Source organism: Triticum urartu, chromosome 4A (assembly GCF_056163025.1).
Source record: "Triticum urartu cultivar PI428250 chromosome 4A, HENAU_Tu73, whole genome shotgun sequence".
NCBI classification, from domain to species: Eukaryota; Viridiplantae; Streptophyta; class Magnoliopsida; order Poales; family Poaceae; genus Triticum; species Triticum urartu.
This window is the reverse complement of record NC_141876.1, coordinates 602,050,588-602,069,472: the sequence shown is the minus strand read 5'-3', so window position 1 is coordinate 602,069,472 and position 18,885 is coordinate 602,050,588. Positions and strand designations below refer to the sequence as shown.

The 18,885-nt window shown below is 46.3% G+C and overlaps 1 protein-coding gene and 1 long non-coding RNA gene across 6 annotated transcripts; both read left to right on the top strand.

Moving 5' to 3' along the window:
* Positions 1-2,889: 2,889 nt before the first annotated feature.
* Positions 2,890-5,029, top strand: LOC125553151 (uncharacterized). 5 transcript variants are annotated; one of them, XR_015601773.1, is made up of 5 exons: positions 2,890-3,070; positions 3,177-3,442; positions 3,551-3,698; positions 3,780-3,919; positions 4,702-5,029. XR_015601773.1 is itself a non-coding variant. In XM_087519177.1 (5 exons), exons 1-5 carry the CDS (start codon positions 2,902-2,904, stop codon positions 4,788-4,790), a joined length of 768 nt encoding a protein of 255 aa, XP_087375303.1. In that variant the 5' UTR covers positions 2,890-2,901; the 3' UTR covers positions 4,791-5,029. The 5 variants fall into 5 exon arrangements, 4 of the variants coding, with proteins under 4 accessions (XP_087375303.1, XP_087375302.1, XP_087375304.1 ...); XM_087519177.1 differs by having other exon boundaries at positions 3,824-3,919; XM_087519176.1 differs by having other exon boundaries at positions 3,824-5,029.
* Positions 5,030-15,229: 10,200 nt separating this feature from the next.
* Positions 15,230-18,683, top strand: LOC125554384 (uncharacterized). Its single transcript, XR_015602197.1, has 5 exons — positions 15,230-15,578; positions 15,680-15,773; positions 15,856-15,941; positions 16,024-17,923; positions 18,009-18,683. It is a non-coding gene; the product is annotated as an uncharacterized LOC125554384 (long non-coding RNA).
* Positions 18,684-18,885: the final 202 nt, after the last annotated feature.

Genomic DNA, 18,885 nt, shown 5'->3' with positions numbered 1-18,885 from the left:
GATGCAGAGGTCGCCGAGCACCTCGACCGCGTCCTCCAGCGACCACAGTTGCATGGGCATATGTTCCATGATGACGCGAATGTGGAGTGTGCGGTCATCCGGCACCTCATGGTCATCCTCGTGCCATCCCTTCACCGCGAAGTCGACGCCATCCACCTTGATGACACCGCGGCGGACGGCGTTCTCCTTGTGCACGGGGAGCTTGAAATGGACGAGGAAGTCTTCCGGATCGTGGCTGGTGATGCACAACAGATGGGGCGGTGTGTGGATCTGCTCTTTGATCGCGTGGCCCACTGCCATCGGGCTCGCAGATGTCCTAGTGTTTAGTGTGGTTCTCCTTAGACCAAAAGGTCTTGAGTCCCATTCACGTTGCCTACACTCTTTTTTCTTTTAAAAAAAGTGAAAAACAGCTGAGGGTGCTGCGTATATGTACGCAGGCCACGTATCGGTGCGGGTGAAAAGATCATCCTATCCTTTATTATGAAGGGATATAGAGAGATCTCAGCCGTCAATGTGTTCAGGGGATGTACTGAAGGAAAAGTGTGATCTCATCCGCCCCTCCCCCTGTTACGTCCTCCACTTCGTCCGACCCTTCCCCTCCCGCACATCCTTCCCTCCTCCCTCACTTGCCATGGGTTTTAGCCCCCAATTAATCGTATTTACTTCGTGCCAAAAAAATCAGGATTGAGATTCTCCTTTCCAGGTCCGAGGCTTGGAGCAGCCGATCTCCTCATCCACGCCCCATTTTCCTTCCCGCGCCGCCGCACTCATCTGCATCTGTTCTACCACTTCCGTTCATCTCCCCACAATCATCTGTCGTTATGCAGACATCCCTTGTGACATACTGTTGATTCAACAAAACTGAAGGCGCCACCTGTCGTACTCGTCGTTCGCCGCCACCATTGAACTCGCCTCGGACCTCTCTCTCTCTCTCTTCCAACCTCCATCCGCACTTTTCCTGCCATGAGCTGCAATCTCCCTGGTCCTGTTGTGGCGGCGGATGATAGACAACGTCTCGGAACATCCTGCTCGAGTGCGGCAACGACGGACTAGAAGCAGCCGTGCAACAAGAGCGGCCTCAGGCAAGCGGCTGGTAGAGGAGTGAGGGCTTTTGGTGGCCGGGCTACAGGCAGGCGCAATCTGGTCCATCCGTGTGGGCTTTGGGATTGTGAATCAGTCATTTCGTTGCAGCAGCCTGACAGGCCTAGTGGGCGAAATACGGTCCGTGATACCGAAATCACTAATTAAGGAGTACTCGTTGGAAAGAACACTCCACTTTCCCAGGTCGCGACAAGTGGCGAACAAGCAACGCGCCACTTGTCACAACCGGGGAGTTTTCCCTTTTTTCGTAGATTCGTTTATTCAAAACGCCTTTTCTTTTAAACCTTGCGTCCAAATATCAAACCGTTTTCATCATTGGATTCCACGCGTCGAGATCTTCAAAACTAGATCCCATGTTGATAGGTTTTGACGAACTTTTTTTTCATGAAAAAAACGGACGAAAAAAACCGGGCGAAAAAACCAAACCGGGAGCATGGTTTTTTCTCTTTCCGAAAAAGGCACACCCGTGCCTCTCGCGAAATCACACCCGTGCCTCTCGCGAAATCACACCCGTGCCTCTCGTGGAAAGAAAAAAACAGAAAACGCGTTTTTTTTCGTTTCCGAGAGGCACATCCGTGACTCTCATGAAAGCACAACCGTGCCTCTCGCGGAAGCAAAACCGTGACTTTCAAGAAAGAAAAAAAACAGAAAACACGTATTTTTCCCTTTCTGAGAGGCATGGCCGTGACTCTCGCGGAAGCAAAACTGCGACTCTCGCGAAAGAAAAAAACAGAAAGCGCGTTTTGTTTTTCCCTTTTCGAGAGGCACGGCCATGACTCTCGCGAAAGCACAACCGTGCCTCTCGCGGAAGTAAACCGTGACTCTCACAAAAGAAAAAAAATAGAAAACACGTTTTTTTTCGTTTCCGAAAGGCACGGCCGTGACTTTCGCTAAAGCACAAACGTGCCTCTCGCGGAAAAAAACCGTGACTTTCGTGAAAGAAAAAAACACGTTTATTTCGCGCAAAAAAAAATGAGGACCGGGGGAAAACCAAAACGTCGAAAAAACCCGGAAAAAAAACCGTTTAAAAAGCCGAAAACGCGTGCGAAAAAAATAAATAATAAAATCCGGAAGGAGCGTCCAGAGCGCGACATGTGGCGAATGGCTGAGAGCGCGCCAAGTGACGCTGATCGTTGCGAGGCTCCCGAAGGAGCGCTCGTTAACTAGTTGCTCCCCGTGATACACCTATATTCACATAGGCGTATTGCTGTTCGGCCCACCAACCGCTGCTGTTCCCCCGGCCCGCTTGAGCACTGATTGTCCTGGACCGGCAATACAGGGTATAGGTGGCTAAACGGGCCGGGATAGCTGGGCCGGCCCGGTAGCACGGGCCTAGCACGGCACGACACGTGCTAAACGGGCCAGGCCCGGTAGCACGGGCCTAGCACGGCACGGCACGTGCTAAACGGGCCAGACCCGGCACGCCAAGGGCCGTGCCTGGGCCTGAAGGCCGAGCACACGGGCCGGCACAACACGGCCCGATTATCTTTTTTTATTTTTTTATGTATCCTAATGTGGCCCAACAGGTAAAAATAGGCTAAAAAACGTCCAGTGCGCAAAATAGGAGGCAGATTAGCGGGCCTAGCGTGCCGGTGGGCCGGCCCGATTAGCTTACAGGTCGTGCCTAGGCTGCAGGCTGCAGCACGCGGGCCGGCACGGCACGACCCGTATAATAATCGTGCCTCCGTGGGCCGGGCCGCCGTGCCAGGCACGATTAGGATGGGCCGTGCCGTGCCGGGCCGGGCCGGGCCGTTTGGCCAGCTATAGTACAGGGTGGTGTTTCGAAACAACACATGTAAAATGGGCCCAATGACCTTTGTGGAGCAGATAGAACCACGTGACCAGGTTGGCTCGGCATCCCCTTCTCTTCCACAGAAGGTCAGGAAGGCGGCTGCTCTGTTCTTCCAGGCGCACTGCGGCGGCGATTCCTCACCGGCGAGATGTCTACAGACGGCCTCGAGCTCGATGGGTATGTTCATTTTGTTTCACTGGCCTCCTTTCCCCATATTTTCCGTCTGGATTGGACGGCTTTCGATTCGAAATTTATTTTCTGATGGGTCTAGATTTGATTGTAGGAAGTGGGGAGCAGACATCGCCGGATGGAATTGTCCCATGGCAATACTCGGTGGCCTGCACCAAGTTTGCTATCACATGGGCTGTGATTCGAAACAGCACAGGTGATAGAATCCCATGCGACCCGATCCACCCTCGGCTTACCTTGTGGAGCAGACAGAGCCACGGGACAGCTTTCCCTCCCCAGTCCCGTCTCTTCCCCATACGCGCAGGGGCGGCAATGGCTCTGCTCTGGCGAGATGTCCACCGACGGTGTGGAGCTCAACTGGTATGTGTATGTTACCCCGCTATTTTTCTTCCTTCATCTCCTGAGTGTCGGATCGGCGTCGTCGATTTGGAAACTTCTTACTCACATGGCTAGATTTGGTTCACGCAGGGGCGTTGCCGGCCCGGCGGGATGGAGTGGTTCCGCCTCCCGGCGGAGTCCCAAGATTCCATGAGTGACGGGGCCGGCAGGCACATCCATGTGAAGATGAAGATCGATACGAAATGTGCTCTGAAGCTACCAGTGGCTGGACACGAAGGTTAGTTAGCAAACAGGGCGGCACAGTAGTTCTTCTTTTATTTTTGCAACTGTTTAGCAAGTTTGCATCCCCTCTCTCCAGCATCCATGTTGATATCGTGCCGCCCATGGCCGTGATGGTCCCAGTGAAGTCACGGGCTTCAATGAGAAACGCCGACGGACAAATATGCCGCGGTGACGGGTTCGAGATGTGCTTTGGAGCTACTGGCGGCTGGACAAAAGGTGAGTCTTATGATTATTATTTATGGATATGGAAAGATGAGGTCCTTGCGTATATCTTCCGTTTGCAAGATGAACTTGTCATGGCGTGCCGCTTTTGGTCTGGTCATTAATCACGCCGTGGATTGTAGAAAATTATTTGGAAATAACGCAACAGAGTGGTATTCGATGGTGAAGCAGCCACCCACGCTGAGTGGCTAAGAAAGCTCACGGAAGATTTTGTGATCTTAGGTTACAGGATCAACCCTCAAAATTTAACATTTTTAGAAGGTTTTAGCATTTATTTGTCTGTCTGATCTCCTGTTTTACATAGGCTAGTTCAGTGCTTACTGTATTCTAGTAAAAAGCCATGTAAAACAACCATATCCCTAATGTTAACCATAGGTTAACATTTTAATAAAAAAGGAGTCTCTCCTGCTGTTTTCACTGGTCAAAAAAAAAAGAATCCGTTGTTATGTCTCTAAGGAAATAAGCCCCTGCTGCCTTCAAACTGTGAGTTCCTTATCACTGTGATAAGCTGTGCTGCGGGTAAACTCAATGCAATTTGTACATATGGATTATAGACATATCCTTAGTGTGTGCTCATGAAAATAAATTTCGTGTTTACGTCTTATTTTGTTAACCAATGTGCCATCAATTTATACATGTGCCAACATTTTTTCCTTATTGTTGTATAACCCACTGTGCCAACAATTGTTAACCAAGTCAATTTATTTTGTTAGCGTTGTACAATTTTTTTGTTGTGCCTATTTTTCATCTGATCATACATGTTTTTGGTTGTGGAGTCTGTTACGCCAAAAGCAGACTGAATGTCGAGAGGACAAAATGTATGCAAGAGCTTGTTTGCGGCGTAACTGTGACCATCCGAGCCTAATTTCCTCCAGCAAAAGATGTATGAAACAAAGACATTACTGCTTCACCATTGTATGCTTTCTGTAACGGACTGTTTGTGTCATCTATTCAGTTGGAAAAACTGTAGTTTCGGCTTGTTCCTGTTAAAATCCCAGAAAATTTAATATTGGTCATTTTGTATGGCTGTATTTGCAAATCCATTCTGCTTAGCTGTGCTGCTGATAAAATCATGCCTGGTATGTGAGGGTTTGTGGGCCTTGAGGTTTTCTGGGCCTCATGTTTTCTGGGTATATATGTTAATTGGCATCATTGATTTGAACCAATATTTGTGAAATTTGCGTGGTGGTTTATACCCTGGTGATTGGTATTTTAGAAAATGTGTTCGTTTTTCTGCTCGCTATGTTGGCTGGTGTTTGAATTTTGAAGTACTGTGTTTTCTTGTGCACGAGGCTTGTATCCTGCATGGGTCTGGTGCCCTCAAATTATTATCTTTAGTGGGCTTTGTTCAGATTGTGTGTACAGACAAGTAATAGCTCCACAGGACAACTGTGTGGGTCATTTGAATTGCATTTTGGTTACCTGGCAGATGTTTTTTTTTTTGCGAAATGTTGATGGACTAGTTAAATTGATAACCTTTGGGTGACAGTATTAGTTCTTTCTCCACTGCTTGTTTGGAGGGTCGTGTTCTGGGCGTGTAATGCAATGCATCGACGAGTGATGAGTGCTAGTGAAGTGACAATTCATGTCCTAGAGCTCATTGGGGATTCACGGGATATGGCAGATGTTTCTGAACGACGTCATAGTGTCACAGGCATTCAATGCAAGCAGCAGCGAGCGGCATGGGCTGCGAATTGGCATGCACATTGTTCATTGTTCATCGTGACGTAAGTCTGCTTCATTGGAAATCTAGCAGCGCAGCCTTGATAAACCATGGGCATAAACGTTTCAGCACAAAACAATCTAATCGTGAGTCCCTGACACGTTTTCATATTGAATAAACATATCTCAAAACCATTAACACACACATGTGCCTAGCTGTTCCGATTTTAGCATGCAGCAGTGTGATTAGAACGTGGTTAACAGTGGTTAAACAATGTACTTAATCTAGAGGTGGAACGGCTTTCAGCAGAAACTGCCAAGCGAGGAGCTGCCTGATATTAAAAAAAACACAATCACCACGCCCAAAAAATCATGCTTGGTGAAACATAATGGAGAACACGAGAGTGATTTTCACTGGCCCGAAATGATCCACGAACGGAAAATTGCCCGCGGGTTGCTCTCCTCTGGCTCTGGCCACCAATCGACCACGACTAGCATACGCTGGTCGTACAAGTCTGCACGCGCATGGAGCATGTGTAGTAAGGCCAACTCCATCGCGCGACCCTATCCTATCCGTCCCCGTCCGTTTGGGGTAAAAGAGACAAACGAGATGGCCCAGCGTGCGGGCGCAAACGGACTTTTGTTCGCTTTGTGTCCGCTTTCAACCCATCCCTGGCCCAAGTTTGCGCCAGTTTTGGAGTGAAACGGACACCACGTGGACGCGCGGGCCGTCTGCGCGTGTCTTCCCCTGGCCCGCCCGTCGGTGGCACAGGGCGGGCCTTTTTCTATCCGCCCCCTCCCTCCCTCCGGCCGCACCCCCTCCATTCTTTCCCTCGCTGCCGCCACCGTTGCCATTGCAGTCATGCAGTTCGGACGCGCGCTCGCCCATGCCCTTCCCCTCGGCGCCGCCGAGCTACCCAACCACGGCCACCTGGTTTGCGCACCCACCGGCCGGATTTGGGGCGGATCCGGTCGGTCTTGAGCTCGCCCGGCTGGGGGACGCCGGGCTGCGCCATGGACTGGCCGGGCACCTCGCCGGAAGGCCCTGGCAGGGCCGCAAGGACACATGCAGGTAGTGGTTCCTCCTCTAGCCGCTCGTATCTGCACCGTCGGTCGTCCGCCGGCAGATACACGAATGGCGGTCGGCCGGGCTCGATGCTTGCCCAAAAGCTCGTCGCCGCACCGTTGCCACTCATTAAGTGCGACCACTGCCCAAGGATGGTCGTGCGCCGCATGTCTACAACGCCGGAACATCCCGAATGGGTGTTCATCAAGTGCTTAAATGATGGGGTATGTGATCTTTTTAGCTTCGGTTTGTGCTCTAGATTTGACTAGTTGTGATAAATTTAAATTTTATTGTGTAGTATGGATGCAAGTTTTGGTATTGAGAAGAAGAGTACATTGATATATTGATAGAGCGAAATTTAGTACATGTTCGTGCACTTTTAGCTAGCATAGAGGTTGTAGATGAGACAAGTGCATTTGTTGCTAGATTAGAGGCTAGACATGAGACTAGGTGTGAGGAAGCAACATCGACTTCTGGCTTGAAAAAGAAAGGAGGATGCCAGATCGAGCCTCCTCCATAGATCAACAATGAGTGTATCAAGAAGGCCCTAACCCAACTCAAGGGAGCAGTTATGGAAGTTGGGTATCTTCTAAAATGTATTCTTGTTGTTCTTGTTTTCTTTGGTCTTGTTTTTCTAGTCAAAATGTGATGATGTATTTTTCATGTACCGAAAATAAATGATGAAAAAAGTTAAGTACTTGCAAAGAAAAATGCACGCGAACAGGATGCGGCCGGGATGCGTCCGCGCGCTGGACGCACGGCCACCGCATCCCAGAACACGCCCGGACACGACCCCATTGCTCTACCCAAACGGACAGAATCCGGACAAAACGGACATCTGCTTGGGATCACGCGATGGAGTTGGCCTAAAAAGCCTGACGTTGTGCGTGCATGTCAGTTGGGTGTAAGAGCCCTAGGTGCTTTGGCATGTGGGTGGGTCAGGGCTGGTTGGATACAAGCCAAAAATAAATTGAATACAAGCCTTATACACTGAGGGCTGTTCGATTCTAGGCCTAATATTGTCATACTTTGTCATATATTTTTGCCAACCTTGCCTAAATTTAGTTCATCAAAAAAGAAACCATAAGTTGGCAAGTTTAAGGGAATTTTGCCACATTTTTTGTGTGTATGCCATGTGGGGCGCAAGTGTGGCTTGCCTAAAATGTGGCTTGAACCAAACACTCATCTAAGTTAGTCAAACTTGCTTAACCTTAAATGTGGCAACTTGGCAAAATTAGTCACAAATCAAACAGCCCCTGACAGCGAGAATCTCAATGATGGCCAGACGGCAGGGATAGCGGCCTGCCTGTAGCGCGGCCACCAAACGCATTTTTCGCTGGCAGAGGCGCTGGAGTGTGCGGCACGTTTCTTGTACTTGCATGTTGCTGGTGGCCTTGGTCACGTGAAGGTATTTTGTCCATCGATGGTGTATGTATATCAAGATTTCCAAATGCATGCCTGATTTTCTGCTCTGTTTATCTGTAAAACTACAACCCAGCATCAGCATTCTTGGACGTGGCCCATGTTTCACTTGATATGTGTGGCACTGCTGATTAGTCGTATAAAAAGAGTCCTGTGTAGACAAGTTTTTTTTTTAGAAAAGGAGGACGACCTCCGGCCTTTGCATCTGGACGATGCATACGGCCACTTTATTATTATTCTCACAAGACCTTATAAAGTTATACAACAGCAAGACTAAAGCCACCGTCTAAGCAACAGTTGTCGCTACACCTATCCAATTGATGAAGGGGCGCAGATAGTTTGGGCCTAATACCAAAAAGACATCGCAGCCAAACCTAAACATTTAAGACCTGAGGTCCCAACCAGGACGCCTGCCGGGTATGGGGCACCTACCAGTCCGGCGCACTCCTCAACCAGGACGCCTGCCGGGTATGAGGCCGCCGCAGCCACGTGCCATCAATCTATCTTCAGAGCTGTAATGTTGCATGAACCGTGCCAGGTCTCTCTCCCATCGACGCCACCACCCTGCGCTCGTCCATCATCACACGCCCACCGGCGAGACCCCCACTGCTCCATGCCGCTGAGACCCGCCGTTGTCGACGTGCCAGATGCCACGCCGCTCCTCCGACGCGAACACCAAAAACAGGAAACGCCCTAAAGATACAACGGGCACTCTGCACAGCAGGAAAGCCGCCGCGAGCAGCTGCAGAGAGCCAGCCGACGGCCAAAGCCCCCACCTTCATCCACCCACAACCCGAATCCTATCTCCCCAGGCAACGCCTCCAAGGAGGGGATGACGCCCATGGCGCCACCGCTGCCCAATCCAGGCCGGATTTTGGGTTTTCACCCGGGAGAGGACCGGAGGTGGCAAGAATAGGGACCATGACACCGCCTTCAGGAAGGATGCGTCGCCCGAAGCCGACGCTGCTGTCGAGCCGACACTAGTAGAAAACGGGCCATTAGTACCGGTTTGTAAGGGCCTTTAGTGCCGGTTATGGAACCGGCACTAACATTTCGGTACTAAAGGCCCCCCCCCTTTAGTACCGGTTCGGCACGAACCGGCGCTAAAGTGCCACCACGTGGCGTGAGCTCGCGCCCTGGTACGGGGGACCTTTAGTACCGGTTGGTGTTACCAGCCGGTACTAAAGGTTTTTTTTTGATTTTTTTTTTGAAAATTTTGGAATTTTTTTTTGATTTTTTGATTTTTAATTTTTCTGAATTATTTGATGATTTAGGCTCTAATCACCTCTCTTAACTGCTCAAGTGTGGATCAGTCATTCCAAATCATCTAACTTCCCGACCGGTCACCCATCCCTCTCACTACTCCAGCCCGAGCACGCTTAACTTTCAGGTTCTATTCTCCTTCATTTCCGAGTCTGCACTTGTTGTTTTCCTGACAATAGTAAGATGTCAATCCTATTAACCCTCAGGAGTTTAGCTTGAGCATGAAGTCACACATTTCACCGTTTGAGTTTGAAACTATTATTCTAAAAAAACAGTAATTATTTAGTAACGCTAATATTTCTTAAATAAGTTTGACCATAGTTTGACCACAGTTTGACCATAGTTTGACCAGATTTGACCAAAATTCAAAAAATTGAAATAATTATTTAGTAACACTAATATTCTTGAATAATTAGTTTGACCATTGTTTGACCACAGTTTGCCCACTGTTTGAATATTTTTCAATTTTTTCCACTCTAGATCTTAAAAGCCCCGTAACTTTTTTTCTATTAGGTTTTTGAGGATTTTGCAAATGTTTAACGGGGATCAATTCGGATGTAACTTTTCAAGTAGATGATTTTTCATATAAAAAACTTTTTCATTCGAGTTAGTATGCAAAAGTTATGCCCATTTTTACAAATTTCAGAGAGATTTTGCAAATAAAGTCAAAATTCACATTTGCAAATTTTCCCAACAACTAGACCACATATCACATGAGAAACTTATTTTATTTTATTTTATTGACATTTCCATTATTTTCTTTTATTTTTTTAAAACTGAAAAGGCGATCCACCGGGGGGGGGGTAGAGTTTGAAAATGGGACCTTTAGTACCGGTTCGTGGCACGAACCGGTACTAAAGGTTAGACCTTTAGTACCGGTTTGTGCCACGAACCGGTACTAAAGGTGATTGTGGGGCCCCGGCCTGACGCCAGCCTGCCACCACCCCTTTAGTGCCGGTCCGTACCACGAACCGGTACTAAAGGTTCAACACGAACCGGCATTAATGCAAATCCGTTCGAACCGGCACTAATGGTACCATTAGTACCGGCTCAAATACAAACCGGCACTAATGTGCTTCACGTTTGACCCTTTTTCTACTAGTGCGAACCAGCCGGCCTAGGGTTTTCCCCGGTCCCAATCTGCACCACCATCCCCAGAAGCACCGGATCCAGCAGCAGCCGCTGGCATCCAGCGCAAAGGGGAAGGAGCGGGAACGAGGGAGTAGCAGGCCTCCAGATCTGGCAAGGACGAAGGCCCCCGAACTGCTGCCGCCAAGCGCCGACGCCCCACCACCCGAGCGGTCTAGGACGCCGGCAGAGTCCCCGCGCACACCGTCCAGGGCGCGAACGGCGGCGCCGCACCAGCAGGGGCCGCCGCCCCGTGGATCCGGATCTCCGCGAAAGGGACGACGAAGGCCTCGCCGCCACCGTCACTGGTGGCCGCACGGGCTTGCCCGGTGCCCTCCTCGGGTAGCGGCGAGGAGGAGTAGAGGAGATGTAGGTGGCGGCGCTCGAAACCCTAGTTGCCGCCCGAGTCGCCCGAGCGGGCGACGCGGGGGCTTCAAGCTTATTCTTCTCTCATCTCTCATGGACCATCATCAAAACTCAGGTGTCGCCTGTGTAGACAAGTATCCTTTTATTATGTTTACAAGTTCATTGCTACCGGTTTTACTTCTCGTTTCTGAACATATTGGTGTGTGTGTGTGTGTGCGCGCGTATAATATGCTATTGTAGGATATTTTATTGTTCCAGTCACATTCATATTATAGTTCATCCTTGGAAATAGTAGTATCTACTTAATTAATCGCTACTAAGATCTGGTGGCTTTTTGGTAGTTTAAGCAGTATCTTGCACTTCTTATAAGGACTCTTTAGGAACTTCTACATTTTTATTTTGTCCGTAGTTGATGTGTGTTCTATCTTTAGGAACCAGTTCATGTAAGCTATCATTTTCCCTTACTTCCTAGATACATTACAAATTATCCATTGAATCCAAAGTTTTTCCATTTTTTGTGTCACGGTAGCTTTTCCATTGCAGATATTGAGGTGCTCGTCGAACCATGTCCTTTTTCTTTGTTATTTCATTGTACAATTATTTTCTTTAATCCGGGGTCACCGATCCAGCTATACTCAAGATCCCACATATCCAACTTCTCATTTGATTAATATAGTTCATATCCAAGGAATACATGTTTATTTTAGATCATGTTATTTATCATGTCAATAGTACCAATTCCCTTATTAGTGCATTTGATTAGTAGTGTGGGGCTACTTCCAAGAGGGTGTGTTTGAAGATGTCAATGAATAGGAAGGAACGAAGGAACAAAGCGTATAGTGGTCCCAGAAGGGTCCAAGAAGATGAATGGAGCCAATCCTATATATGTTAGAAAACATGATGACATTTGCTTGATGCATTCAGATAATTATATGTACCCTATGGAAACAAATAGGCTGGAATAGTTTTCAGGTGCACATTGGTCATAGTAGAGGTGGAAGTTAAATGTAATGCCCATGAAGTTGAATTATGACCTTGATTATCATTTCTTAATACCCCATACTATTTTGTATTCCGTTGCAACACACAGGCATTCTCCTAGTAAGCGCAAAAGATGAACCTGGTATCTTTTCATTGTTATAATATCAAATGAACTATAACAAGTAACGGCTAGTGTTGGTAGCATTTTTATTAGCCTGCTCAGTGCTGGGTACTTCTAGTGAGGCCAACTAATTAAATTTATAATTCATTGCATTCAAATGTAAAGATCACTAACCAAAAATAATCAGACAACTTCTTAGCAGAGCTACTTATAGACCAGAGGAAGATAAAACTAATCCTAACTCAAAGATACAAATAGTTCTTAGTGTATTCTCTTTCAAGGCCTACCTGCTCCAGAAGGAAGAATGTCAAAAGGAAAATTCGAGAGCTTGCAAGGCAAATTGGCTAAAAGACTAATGCAAGGGGAAAATCACATGGCGCAAGGTGAGAGAGAAGTAATGATGAAAGCAGTAGCATAAGCACTGCCAACCTATGTAATGGGTGTCTATAAGCCGCCCTTTGGCCTTTATGATGATTTAACTAAAATCATTAGGAACTGTTAGTGGGACTCGGAGAAAGGAAAGAGGAAAACTCATTGGGTTGCCTGGGACATTATGCTGAAACCAAAGACTAGAGGAGGAATGGGTTTTAAGGATATGAGAGTGTCCAATCAGGCGCTCTTAGCAAGACAAGCTTGGTTTGTTAAATTATACTTCCTCCGTCCCAAAATTCTTATCTTAAATTTGTCTAGATACGGATGTATCTAATACTAAAACGTGACTTGATACATTTGTATTTAGATAAATGTAAGATAAGAATTTTGGGACGGAGGGAGTAGTTGGGCAGTGGCTTTGCCAGGCATACGGCCTATGTGACTACAATCAAGCTGTTGTTGGTCATGAGGAGAAATTAGTTCTCTGTGTGTTTGTGTTGGCAACAACAAACTCTGCTCAACATAGTAGGCAGCTTCGGATGATTTTGGTGTTCTATCCCGATGTTTTGAATTCAGTTATTCTACCAAATTGTGCAGGTTTAGCTAACTAATCTGCTAGATTGTGCTGCTTAGTGCAGTACGCGATTGCAGTTTTGCGAGTTGTTCAACTTAGTTGTTATTTAATTAATGTAATTGATTTTATCAACTATTGTACAAGTCTAGTAAATACTACTGTAATTTTGGCTAATCAATTTTAGCTGGTCCAACAAACTTGATTTCTCCTAGGGTTCGCTTAATTTCATGTTACAGTACTAGGCATTTGAGCAATCCACATGAGGTTCATTTACTCATATTTAATACTAAGCCTAGCATTAATTAACTTAACTAATTTATCATGATATAGTAACAAAATATAATGTACTTACACTGCTCGGCAGCGTAGTCGAGAGCCGCTGTGGTGTAGCGCATGACGAACGAGCTCATCGGTGAGCCGAAGAAGGGTACTTGGAGAAAGGTGGCCTCACTGTCACAGGGTCTACGATCGACAAGGAGCACAACGTCGAAGCAGCGAGCAGAAACAAGTGTGAAGTAATGGGGCGGAGTGAATACCCGTCATTAGGAGGCTTGGGCTGTAGCGGAGCGGAGTTTGAATTTAGCCCATATTGGCTCGCCTGCCTGCCAGAGATGCTTAGGAGGTGTGGGGAGCAATTGCCCCCCCCCCCCCTCGTGGGGGCTACACCATAGCTTTGAATCAAACGAGAATATGGACTAGGGGAATCCCTCACCACGTCTAGGTTGAGCTCGGTCACCTGAAGTGAGGAAGAAGAAGGAATAGCGAGAGAGAGATAGAGAGAGGGGGGCGGTTTGGCTTCCGAGCGCATCTCCTCCCGCATGAATAGTATGCTAAATACTCATTTCGTCTTTATTTACTCCACGTATTAGCTTTGTAAGCTTTGACAAAGTTTATAAACAAAAATTAACATATACAATAAAAAAATCAATACCATTACATTCATTATTGAATATAATGTGATTGATTTTTTGGATGTAAGATGTTTTGTGCGTGAGGTCCATGCCAATTTTCAGCATGTTTGGACATCTGAGAAGCTCTCAACAAAAAAGACAAATTTAGGTTTGTGAAACTATTTACCGTTCACGTACTGTTCGAACCGATCTTTTTCTTTTTTGCCGACAGCTACTCAGATGTCCGAACACACTGAAAATTGGCACAGACCTCGCGCACCACTTGAAACTGGAATAAAAGATGCGACCAAGTTTAGTTTCATTACCAGTTATATTTTTGGAGTCAATAGCTTTATTGATTAGTTAACAGAATTACATTTCTTCGTTATACAAGCCGTAAGGAACGATGCAATATAGTTTATCCAAAGACATCTTCTCTTAGAGGAACTGCAATGTTCAGGCGCCCTCTACCGACAAGGACTTGAACTAGCAGCGGGCGTACTCGGGCAACGTAATCAAATATAACAAATGATTTTCCACTGTTAGCAAAGTGCTCGTAAAAAAATGCAACGACACCAGAGTGACCTTAACGGTGTACTAATTAATCTTTTTTTTGGAAGGTATCCTAATTAACCTGACTTAACCCACTGCAACGACACCCGAGCAGATGTTTCATGGACAAATAGGCAAAAAATAAAAGAAAAAATCTAAAACAAACCTTAAACTTGTAGACGAAAGCTAAATTGAATCCTAAATTTCCAATCCTTGAAATCAGCACACCAAACTTTCTAATTCTGGTCTATTTTAAAACTTGAACGCGTTTTCAAAGGGATTGTCAATGTGGCATGTCTGGCTCTGGACGGACTCGATTGGCCCAGCCCACCAGGCGCGAAAAATGTTTTTCTTTTTTCATAATACGTGAATTAAAAAGGGTCCTGATAACGCTCACACGTGTGACAAATTAGACATTTGCCCACACATCGTGTGTGGCGTAAGCAGGAGGCAGCCTACACAGGCTGTGTGTGGGAGAATATTAGAATTGCTCACAAATGTAAGCGCAACTACTTTGTGCCACATGCCAAACAAGTACTACTCATCCCCATCCCGCGCGTGTGGCACGAAGCAAATATGCCTATAGTTGTCTGTCTCTTCCTAATAATAAAGTACGGATTGACTTTGTCAGGTTCACCGTCACAATACGCTTTCTTCTCATGTCATAATACGCTTTTACGATTTGTATAGATAAAATCGTAATCTCTACTCCTAATTTCTCAGTAGGTCGTTCGTTGGTTTCGTTCGTTCGCATCCCCACCCGTCGCTAGTCCTCCTCGTTCCACCGATTTTCTCCTTCCTTTTTCCCACCAATCCCCACCGATTTATTTTAATTCATCCCGATTTTTTCCTTTTTTATGGGATCACGATTATTTTTCCCGAACAAGGAAGAGGTGGTTCGGGAGCCCAGCCCACCCAATCCTCTCTAGCGCCTCAAGCAGCAGACGCACGCAGGAAGCACAAACCCATGACCCCGACCTCGCAGCGCGCTAGGGTTAGCCTGCCGCCCATCCTCACCCGGCGCCGCCTCCGGTCCAGATAGATGAGACGATAGGATCCCCACGAGCGCGTGAAGCCCTGCCGATGCGGGAGATGGACCTGGAGGTTTACGTCCACGAGGGTGACGGGCAGGTCGTGCGGCGCTGCAAGGACAAGAGCACCGTCTCCGGCGTCAGGTACGTCCGTAAGGATGCGCCTGGTATTTCGTGCGTGCACTGCTGGTTTTCGCCATCTTTCCCTAGAGACAGCCACTCCAGGTACCCCCCTGCTCTTATTGGTTTCTCATCGCTTTGCCCAATCTCACCCTCTTAGTAGTGCCTAAACAAAAATCTTGCATTGCTAATCTCGTTCGCTCCAGGAGGAATGGGTGTTTCGTGGCTGCGTTGCGGCCCTCCGCATGCATAGGAGGCCGACTGCAGTGAGTTCATCGGCTGCGTCCACCAGTCTTGATGGTAGTGGGACTACAGAAATAACCTTGTATCTTATTCGTATTAACCGTAGCTAGCTGGGCCGTCATGACTTCCGGTTGTGCAGTTGCAGAGGTCAGAGGGTTTCCAGGAGAATCAGACTATCCCTCCAGGCCCCAAGAAAGAGGGCAAGAGTGAGCGGTGCAGTGTTAGGTTGGTCAAAGAATTATGTTCGAGCCATGTGAGCACATGGGTCAGCGATTTTCATCCGTTCATGTCTTGTATTTATTGGCAGGTTTGGAAGTACCAAGGCACAACCTTAATTAGTGGCTGATAGGGTGCTCTAGGTACTGCACGGCATGGTATTACTGACCTGCAGCTTGATGATTCGATCAGGTGAGGTTTGCCGTAATATTCATTGTCTATGCTATTGAACATGAGCTTTGGGTACTTGACATCGTAAAACATGGTGAAGGATCAAATGATTTGCTTCATTTGATCGTACAGTGTGGGCAGTTCTAGGTGAGTTGGTTGTACTGGACATTAATTTAGGCCATGCTCAAAAGTTCCCGAGTTCACATATATAGTAACAAATTTGCCTTGTTTCTTCTAAAAGAGTCGATTTTGCATGTATTTAACAGAAACGTTATCAAGTCTGCTGCATTCAAAATCTTGATAATATTTCTAATGTATTGATATGGTGTAAATATTTTAAAGAATTTGTATGTAGAAAACCAATTACAGTTAGATAGAAAATTTAGCTTGCTATAAGGAATTCCGAGGCAGGTTTGGTCCCAATGTCTTGGGACAAATGCATGGGTTTTCACTCTGCTAATATGGAGACCTTTGTGCCAGCTGGTTTGGTGCATTCAGCTTAGTCAGGAACATTCTTCAGGATAGAGCTACTGGAAGCAAGTAACATGTGCATATTATTCGTCCATAACAAGAACTTAAATCCATAATCTGATAAAAGTGAAGGTCAGATAGAGGAATATCACTGGTCCTGTCAAGAAAGAATGCTCCTATTGTTTTATTTTTGTCAATAAACAATTACGTGTATGGGGGTTGCCCCATGGATGAAGCAAGGTGATGCCGATGGCCGTCCGGCCTGGTCCTCATATCGATCGGTTTGTTGCTGGTCTTTGATGCTTGATCTTCTGTTATCTTCGGCCGGCATGGTGCTTAGTAAACAAGCATGATCTACTTATGAGAAGTGGGTATACTTTTTCTTCAGTTCTCTTCGTAAGAGTTCTTTGATCCTTGTGAAGACTTGACATGAATTATAGTGGATGCAGGGTATGAATGGTAGGACGTGCTTCCGTCGCCGCCCCTGGTCCTCCACTCCTCCTCTCCCCTGCCTCCCCTTCTGCTAGCAGCAGCGGCCGGGGCCGCGCGAAGCAGTAACGAAGGACAACGGTGGCAGCGAGTGGACGGATGGAGGTCACGGGCATGTCTCCTCTCTATGTCCTCCTGAACATCATAGCTCTATACGTGTCACGGTCAATCGGCAATATAAGCAACGAACGTATCCAACCTCTTGTGATCCCTTCGTCCCTAAGCTTTGGACCAGTGAATTTTTCGTCTCTTCGTAAAACACACAATTTCCATATCTTATAAACTGCCCTTGCAAGTGCAAGTGATACTGCAAATGTCATCTTGTTTGATTTATTTTGCCATTTATTTGATTCGTGTCCTTCGATTTGTATAGTTCTTTAATGATTGATATTACTTGATAAGAAATGGGGAAATACTTTGAAGTCCAATATAGGGGAATATGGCAGTTTTGGAGGTGCGGACATTGCTTATCTGAATCTATGGTTCAATGGATATGACTAATTATCTGAATCTAGATGATTTTCATGTTTTTTCTTGCTTGCGTGATATGAGCATGACTGATGTGAAGTTCGATATAGGTTGGCCGTAGAGCCGGAAGTACAATATTTCCACTGCTGGCATATATCTCCAGATATATTTGTTCATGTGTGTAATTTTCTTCACAAGCTGTTGACTTGGTTAAGGTACTTTTTTCTTTCTGACACAGCTGAATCACCTCATGCACTCAGTTTTATGCATTGGTTTCAAAGTTGGTTGAATGCAGAAACACACGAATTTCAGACATAACTGGGTTAATGCATTTGCGCGGGATATTACATCAGAACAACCGATAGTGGTTGTGGAGCCGTCCTTTGCGACTGGTAACATGTTATACTTTGCTTATGTATTTTCATGCCTATTTTACAATATTTTACTATATGTTCACATTTATTATGCTTTCAGCAGTTGCACTGGAAAAGAATTCATTGTTTCTGCAAAACCTTAGAAATATACTCAAAGTAAGTACTGCTTTTACTTTCAACCATGAGACCGGAATTTTTTTCATTTCATGGATGTTTCCTTAATGATTTAGAAAACTGAAATCGTGCATTCTGTATACCATGGCGTGTGGCCGTGTAAACTTGTCATGTGTTTTATTTTTCTCGTAGAAGAGATGTGCTGTAATAATTTTGGAACGACCATATGAGATATGTGGATGTGAATAATGTACTGGTGCATGCCTCCTAAAATCGTCAGCACTAGAGTCATGCACTAACATTAGTTTTTTCAGGCTTTCAGCAAAATTTGAGATGGCTAATTAACAGAGTGGTGGAGCATTTCGATTCCTTTCCTTGTTTAAGTTGGACAATCTAAAACCACACAATGGCGTCGTGGCGGTAATTCCAAAGGTTATTTAGTGAGACGTATAGGGACTTTGTCTTCCTGTTGGGTAAGGGTGGAATGAAACACATGAAGATCAAGGAAACGACAACCGGTTACAGTTCAAAGGAAGCCCGTTGGCAAGAAAAACATTGACGCTTGTCAACTCTGGCAATGGACTAAAAACATTCCCCTATAAAGTCATTTTTGATTGTCGTAGGGAGTATAACCATTAATTTATGTGCTTCGGAATGGTGGAGTAAATGAGCCAGGATTAAGTTAGAAAAGTTGTCTCAACCCGTGCAAAGGTTAAGATTTTCCTTTAGTGTTTAAGCTTCTAGGATATACTGTAGCCGTTGAATGTTAACACTGAACAATATTAAGGTTTGAGTTGTGGGAGAGGGAAAGAGAGAGACAGGAGTGTGTGTGTGTATGTCCGAGAGAGAGAGGGAGGGAGAGGGAG